The 7,768-nt window shown below is 44.1% G+C and overlaps 2 protein-coding genes across 6 annotated transcripts in view; one reads left to right on the top strand and one right to left on the bottom strand.

The window, feature by feature from the left end:
* Nucleotides 1-2,092, bottom strand: part of Ormdl2 (ORMDL sphingolipid biosynthesis regulator 2) — a 3,034-nt gene extending 942 nt beyond the window's left edge. The window contains exons 1-3 of one of the 2 annotated variants that reach the window (XM_021205294.2): nucleotides 2,022-2,092; nucleotides 761-935; nucleotides 461-612 (exon numbers count right to left, since the gene is read on the bottom strand). In XM_021205294.2, the coding sequence (XP_021060953.1) occupies nucleotides 461-612; nucleotides 761-934 (326 nt within the window). In that variant the 5' untranslated portion in view covers nucleotide 935; nucleotides 2,022-2,092. Of the gene's footprint in view, nucleotides 1-460; nucleotides 613-760; nucleotides 1,015-2,021 lie in introns of both variants that reach the window. The other variant, XM_029542195.1, reaches the window with a different exon arrangement.
* A 300-nt stretch (nucleotides 2,093-2,392) lies between these two features.
* The window catches only part of Sarnp (SAP domain containing ribonucleoprotein), a 63,077-nt gene continuing 57,701 nt past the window's right edge, over nucleotides 2,393-7,768 (top strand). For 3 of the 4 annotated variants that reach the window (XM_029542286.1, XM_021204261.2, XM_029542285.1), the window contains exon 1: nucleotides 2,393-2,449. In XM_029542286.1, coding sequence (XP_029398146.1) covers nucleotides 2,414-2,449 — 36 coding nt within the window. In that variant the 5' untranslated portion in view covers nucleotides 2,393-2,413. Of the gene's footprint in view, nucleotides 2,450-5,733; nucleotides 5,787-7,768 lie in introns of all 4 variants that reach the window. The other variant, XM_029542287.1, reaches the window with a different exon arrangement.

Genomic DNA, 7,768 nt, shown 5'->3' with positions numbered 1-7,768 from the left:
CTTCTCTCTCTCTCTCTCTCTCTCTCTCTCTCTCTCTCTCTCTCTCTCTCTTTCTCTTTTGGAGCCAGGGCATGAATTGCTCTCCACTTTCTTTTTCTCTTCTCTTCTCTTCTTCTCCTCTCCCTCTCCCCCTCCCCCTCCCCCTCCCTCTCCCTCTCTCTTTTTTGGAGCCAGGGTTGCTTTCTAACTCTCAAGTGCAGCAATTTGGCTAAACTGTCTTGGCCAGCGAGCCCTAGGGATCTTCCTGTCTCTAACTCTTCAGTGCTTGGATTATAGGCACCCATGGTTGTACATAGCCACATCTGGCTTTACATATGTGCCAGGGATTGAACTCAAGTCCTTATCCTTTCCCTTTATGGCAAGCACTTGACTAACTAAACCATTTCCCTAACCCCTAGTACCTTTTCCCTGGTCAGTAGAGCCATTTCCAACCCAGCATCTCCTCCACACCCAGACTCACAGTACAATAGGAGAGATGCTGAGGAACTTTCGTGAGGAGGTAAACTGTAGTCCATAGTCCATCTGCTCCCAATGTGTCAAAAGCCGAGCCTTTCCTTGGTCAGGCGTTTCAAAGGGTGTCCCTTTGACTGTATGCAGGAAGACATACATGGCCTGGAAAGAGGGAAGGGACAGCATAAGGGGCAGAAGTAGTCCTTTGGGTCAAGATCCCAAAAGGAAGACATAAATTCCCCAACAGCTGGTGACTTTGTTTTGGTTGGGATAGACCTGGGTTGGGTACAGGGTTTGGTTTAGTGCTCACCAAGTTATGGATGACGTTGGTCAGGGTCCAGACAACAGGAATGCTGAAGAAAGGGATGCTGAGGAGAACCACATGCAGCAGTCCTACCAAGATGATGTAGGCCAGCCAGATGCCCCGACTATTCATCACTCGAGTGTTGGGGTTTACTTCGCTGTGTGCCACCCCCACATTCATCCTACCACAGTGAGGGATCAGGCAGGAGTCCAATTCAGTTTCCTCATTAGCCCTGATTGAGCTTGTTCCCCAGTTGTCTCCTGAAAAGCCAAAATCCCCTGAAGTCTTGGGATGAAAGGATTTCCCTACCATGCAAAAAAGGAAACACTGAAGACTTGGTTAAAGCTTGAGAAGATGTGAAGCAGCTGGGTGGGGCTCATGCTTGTAACCCCTGAACTTAGGAGGTTGAGGCATGAGAACTGTTTAAGCCTTTCTCCAAAACAAACAAAAAGGCAAGAGGGTCTTCGAAATGGCTTAGCTGGAAAAGGTATTTGTCACCATGCCTAAAAGACCTGAGTTGGATCCCCAGGACCCATCCAGTGGAAGGTGATAGATAACCAACTCCGGAAAGCTGTCTTCTGACTTCCGTACCTTCAGTTGTTAGTGTGTATACTCACACAAGTGGGGTTTTTACATTTCAACTAAGTATAAAGCAGTATGTTTAGACTGTGACACTTGTTTGAAGGATCAGAGGAATTGGGAGTATTTTAATTTACTCTCTTGAGGAAGTTAATGAATTATAAAGAGGTCACACATACCCAGAGTTCCACAAGAAAGCTATTCAGTTAATCAAGGGACCAATAAAGAAGGCACTGAGAGTAAAGCTACCTCTAGTCCCCATCCTTTTTTCCTGGGGCTTGTTCATCCTGTCGCTCACCCACTTGGCATTGTCAGCAGCAGAGCAATTTCATCCCTTCACTGAACGTGGGGCACTGCAAGAACTTACCCACCTTTTAAATTAGTCTAGGAAGGGGTCTGAGCTCAGTCCCTGAAGAAATAGAGTTCTTCCCTTCTAGGGGCGGTTTTAGCTTTTAAACTTCTGCTAGCTCTAATGCTTAGGTTTGTTTTTTGTTTTAACCCGCTCTTGCCTGTCCCCTAACTCCCCAAATCAAGTACAGAGTCCGCCCATGCTCCTCCCAGAATCCCAGTTTCGCAAGTCACTTTCTTCACGGGACCTCTCGAATCTAAGGTTGTCGTTTCGCCGCCCTTCCCAATACTCCCACCGATTTCTCTCTGTAACCTTTTTAAAGTTTCAAGCGGCCCGTACCTGCCAGCTTCAGGAGCCCGTCCTGCTTGGGGCACAGCGCTGGCTCTTACACCTGTGGTCTCCAGGAAGTGGCCGACTTTCGCCCTGTCTGCGCTCTCCCTATTGGCGGAACAGAATCCGCGCTGTCCCCAATCATTGGTTGGTTACGCGATGGAGACGTACAATTGGTCGTCTTTTCTCTCGTTAGGCTATGCAAACCCCGCCCTTCTCCGGGTCCACCTTTTTAGAGAGCCGTGGAAAGTGGCCAAGAGGCGTGAGAACGGCGCCGCCACTGACTAATGGGAAGAGCCGTTGGTGTGAGGTGGGAGCAAGAGTGACAGCGATTGGTTGGATGAGCCTCAGCGCCTGAGGTGGGGGGCAGCGGTGGGGTCGGTGGAGTAAGGCGCAGCAAGATGGCGGCCGAGACGGTGGAGCTTCACAAGCTGAAGGTACCGTTACGCGGGGGAGCCTGAGGTGGGGTTTTCTGGAGCCTAAATTCTACCCGGGGCCCTGCGCCGCCTTATCCCACGTGTTTTCCTGTCAGGCGCCTGCTTACACTTCTTTCCTGGCTCCCGTTGTAGTTTTGTGCCTCCTTTCTTAGGCCTACCTTGAACTTCGTTTCTCCTCAGTATTTTATTGCTATCGTTACCTGGTGTTTACCTGCTGTTACCTGTTCTTCTCATTGTTTTTATTATCTGCCACCCTTCCCCACCCGGCTGTGAAGCGCCTTCTATCTTTTATACTTCTTTCTCATTTATTCTTCATTACGTCAGTGTTCCTCCCGTGTCCCATGCTGACCCAAAGTTATGGTTTGTTTGTTTGCCCCCCCCCCCCCGAATTGATGTAGTCACTCCTCTTGTCCCAAAGCTGAGATTCCTCAGTTAACATATGGTGGCATTTTTGTATGTTTAGCTGAATATGTCCCAAACATAACTCAGAAAGTGCTGCCGTTCTCTTTTAACAAGGTGGGGTTAAGACCCCGCACCCGAATTTTTAAATCAAGGAGAGGAGAGGCCTTAAGATAGGTTTCTCGGTGAAAACCTGGGGCAGAGGCATCTCCAAAAGGTTGTAAGATGGTAAACACATTAGCCCTAAAAGTTTTTCGAGTTTTCTCAGGAGGTTCTCAGCATCCTGCCCTCTCCTGACTATCCTACCTCTAGAGAGAGAACGTGTAGGGTAGATATTAGAGGTGTATGAAGTATGTTTGAAAACCTTAGGATTGCCGGGCGTGGTGGTGCATGCCTTTTAAACCCAGCACTTGGGAGGCAGAGGCAGGCGGATTCCTGAGTTCGAGGCCAGCCTGGTCTACAGAGTGAGTTCCAGGACAGCCAGGGCTATACAGAGAAACCCTGTCTCGAAAAACAAACAAACAAACAAACAAAAACAAAAAAACAACAACAACAAAAAAAGAAAACCTTAGGATTTTGTTTGTCCTTTTAATCTATGGGAAGGATCCCAGCTTTCTTGGTGTCACCCCCAACTCCCCTTTTGGATCTAATTTTGTTATTTACATGTGTCTGTGTGAGTGTATGATGTATGCTCTTGGAGGTTAGAAGAGGGTGTTGGATCCCCTGGAGCTGGAGTTACAGGCAGTTGTGAGCAGCCTGATGTGGGTGCTGAGAGTAGAAAATTTGGGTCCTGAAGAGCAGTAAATGTTCTTTACAACTGAGCCATCTTTTCATGATGCCTTGGTGTCACTTCTTGATGACATTCTTGAACCACAGGACCTATTGAGTTGTAGATTTTGGTAACCCGAGGTTCTTTTCTTGTATGTAGACTTGCCCTTCAATTATTATTTTGTAAGGACAATAATTCCTCTTAAGAAGAATTAAGAAACTATGTTGAGGGCTGGAGAGATGGCTCAGCAGTTGAGAGCCCTGATTGCTCTTCCAGAGGTCCTGAGTTCAATTCCCGGCAACCACATGGTGGCTCACAACCATCTGTAATGAGATTTGGTGTCCTCTTCTGGCGTGTCTGAAAACAGCTACAGTGTACTCATATACATAAAATAAATAAAATAATAAAAAAAGGAAACTATGTTGATTATTGTTTGTGTTTCAGAAGAAGCTTTACCAGTTGTTTTGATCACCTTATTCTGGGAATCTCATAGAAATCAAACTTAATAAAAACTGAGACCTGTTCTTATTGAGACATGATCTCACTCTGTAGCTCTAGCTGGCCTGAAACTCACAGAGATCCTACTTTTCTGCCTCCCAGGTATCAGGATTAGAGACATTCACTGTCATGCCCAGTTCTTTTTGTTTGTTTGTTTGTTTGTTTGTTTTTGTCTTTTTTGTTTTGTTTTTTCGAGACAGGTTTTCTCTGTGTAGCCCTGGCTGTCCTGGAACTCACTTTGTAGACCAGGCTGGCCTCGAACTCAGAGATCTGTCTGCCTCCCGAGTGCTGGGATTAAAGGCGTGTGCCACCACCGCCTGGCTTGTTTTTTGTTTTTTTTTTAATAGTTGTTTTAAATTATTGGATTGTGATGATTTTTAAAAAAATATTTATTTATTTTATGTGTACAGGTATTTTGTATGTCTGTGTACCTGTTCAATTACAGATAGTTTTTAGTCTCCATGTATGTGCTGGAAATTGAACCTGGGTCCTCTGAAGGAACAGTCTGGGGTCTTAACTGTTGAGCCATCCCTCCATCCATGACATCAACTCTTCCTTCCTTCGTTCTTTCCTTTTTTTGGTTTTTCGAGACAGGGTTTCTCTCTGTATATCCCTGGCTGTCCTTGAACTCACTTTGTAGACCAGGCTGGCCTCGAACTCAGAAATCCGCCTGTCTCTGCCTCCCAAGTGCTGGGATTAAAGGCGTGAGCCACCACGCCCGGCCCCTTCGTTCTTTCCTTAATAGTTAATAATTGGGTCTGGAGAAATGACTTAGTGGTTAGGAGCACTCTTTCTTCCAGAGAACCTCAGTTTGGTTTCCAGCACCAACATCAAGTGGCTCACAACCACCTGACTACACACACCAGCTTCAGGGGATCTGATTTTCTCTTCAGTGTCTTCAGGCACCTGCTTTCTGTGTCACACACACACACACACACACACACACACACACACAGAAAACTTTTTTTAATTTTGAAAAAAAAAACTTAAAAATTGCTGCGTTTTTGTCTTTAAAATTTGTAAATGAAGGTGCTTAGAAAAAGCCCCTATAATTTAGTCTGTTAAGGTGACTTTATTGTTTGAAAGCAAATGTGTTTTTTAACTGTTGGACTCTCAAATTTCATTATTGGATTTTTATGTTATTCTAGTTACTGTTAACTTGATGTAGCTATAATGGATTATAAGTCTTCTAATGATTACATGAACAAATAAGGAAGAATTGAGCAACTACCTCCATTTTTTAATCTATATAAGTTATGTAGTTCTGTACTGTTATACATCCAACAAAACATACACAGAAAATTAATTTTTAAGTGAAAGATTAAAAATGAGTGGGCTATTCGGTATTCTCTTGTTTCCCCTTTTGAAATCCTGGAGTAAATCACCAGTTGTTCCACGACTTTCCTTTATGGATATTGTATATGTTTATGGAGTTCCTCCTTCCACCATACTAGTATTTGTTAGTTAATAAGTTTGCATTTTATTGAGTACCTCTCTTATCTAATGTTTTCTGACCTGATTTCAGGTATATAGTCTTAAGAGAACACGAGGCAGTCCTGAGGGTGTAAGCAGGACTTACTCTTTAATCACATTTGCTTGTTTTTGCTTTTTTCTCTAGAGCACTTCTTAAACTTTTGGAGGTCACAGATATCTTTGAAACTCTGATGAAAGGTATGGACCCTCTCCCCAGAAAAAGGCATGTACAATACTTTGCATGCAATTTAATGGGCTCCACAAAATTACCTTGTAGCCCTGAGGAGTCCATAGACCTCTGGTTAAGAACCTATATAAATTCTGGCCTTGAAGACAGTGTTAGACTCTAGTGTTGACCATGACTGAATAATCTGACTTTTTGGATTGACTTAGAATTTCTGTTTTATTCATTTATCTTTGAGACTGGAACTTTCTATATAGCTCTTCCCGACCTTGAATTCTAAGGCTGGCTCAGAATTACTAAGCTCTGTCTGTCTCTCCCAGTGCTTGGTTTAAAGGCAAGTGCCACCTCTCCTGGCCAATTTTGTTTTTTTGTTTTGTTTTGTTTTTGTTTTTCGAGACAGGGTTTCTCTGTATAGTCATGACTGTCCTGGAACTCACTTGGTAGACCAGGCTGGCCTCAAACTCAGAAATCCGCCTGCCTCTGCCTCCCGAGTGCTGGGATTAAAAGGCCTGCACCACCAGGCCCGGCTAATTTTGGGTTTTTAATGCCTTAAAAAAACACTTCTTAAGTCGAGTGGTGGTACATGCCTTTAATCCCAGCACTCAAGAGGCAGGGGCAAATGATTCTCTGTGAGTTTAAGGCCAGTCAAGTTCCAGGACAGCCTAAGTGACACAGAGAAACCCTGCCTTGAAAAACCACAAACAACAACAACAACAAAACAAATAAAAAACCTCTTTTCAAGCTGGGCATAGTAGTGCATGTCTCTAGTCCTAGCACTCAGGAGACAGAGGCAGGTGAATCTCTGTGAGTTCCAGGTTAGCTTGGTCTACATAGTGAGTTCCAGGACAGCCAGGGTGACATGGAAAGATCCTGTCTCAAAACAACAAAAAACACTTTCCTTTTTTTTTTTTTTTTTTTTTTTATTTATTTATTTTTTTTTTTTTTTTTTTTTTTTATAAGAGAAGTTGGGGACTTTAGTTCCAAGAAAAGGAATAATCTTTGAAATAGGAAGGACAAAAAATTTGCATTGAAATAGAAGTCCATATCAAGTGCAAATTTCTGAAAAATCTGGCAGTATAGTTATTCTGACTCTGTTAGAAAGACTGGATTGTGGTTGAGAATGTCTTGAACTATAGCAACCAGATTTATAATCACACATGATAAAAGGAACTATATAGTGGAGAGAACCAGAAAGATCTGTAATAGTGTCTTAGTGTAGTGAACACTATTATAAAATATTTATGTTACTGAAACATGACATATATAAACATCGTTGCTAGTAGTTTGGAAAGTTAGTGAAACTGGCTGTAAGAGGAATGCAGAGGTGAGACTTTTGTTATTGTTTGTAATCTTTGTGTGTCCTTTGTACAAATGCATGTGATCTGTGGAAGTCAGGACAGACTCCAGTGTCCATTCTTGTCTGCTATCTTGTTTGAGACAGAATCTCTTGTTCCGTGCTGCCTATTCAAGGTGAGTTGGCTTCCCAGCTTCTAAGGATTCTTCTGTGTCTGCCTCCCCATCTCACTGTAGGAGTGCTAGGGTTATGTGCTACCTCATCTGATTTTGTGTGGGCAGACCCTGCTGAGCTATCTTCAAACCCTCTACCCCTATTTTTAGGTTAAGATAGGACTTTACTCTAGCCCAGACTAACCTTGACTCATGGTGATCCCTAACATAGACAAACGAGTCTTCTTAAGTTGTATAAGCTTTTGAACACTTGAGACAGGAGCCTAACCTGATGAGTTTGTGTTCTTTTGGCACTGTTTCCCCCCCGCCCCCCACAGGGTTTCTCTGTATAGCCCTGGCTGTCCTGGAACTCACTCTGTAGACCAGGCTGGCCTCGAACTTAGAAATCTGGCTGCCGGGCTGGAGATGGAGAGATGGCTCAGCAGTTAAGAGCACTGACTGAGCCGGGCGTGGTGGCGCACGCCTTTGCTCCCAGCACTTGGGAGGCAGAGGCAGGCGGATTTCTGAGTTCGAGGCCAACCTGGTCTAC

This window comes from Mus pahari, chromosome 9, assembly GCF_900095145.1.
Source record: "Mus pahari chromosome 9, PAHARI_EIJ_v1.1, whole genome shotgun sequence".
In the NCBI taxonomy this organism is placed as follows: domain Eukaryota; kingdom Metazoa; phylum Chordata; class Mammalia; order Rodentia; family Muridae; genus Mus; species Mus pahari.
Note: the sequence above shows the minus strand (reverse complement) of the source record. Positions and strands in the feature narration are given on the sequence as shown.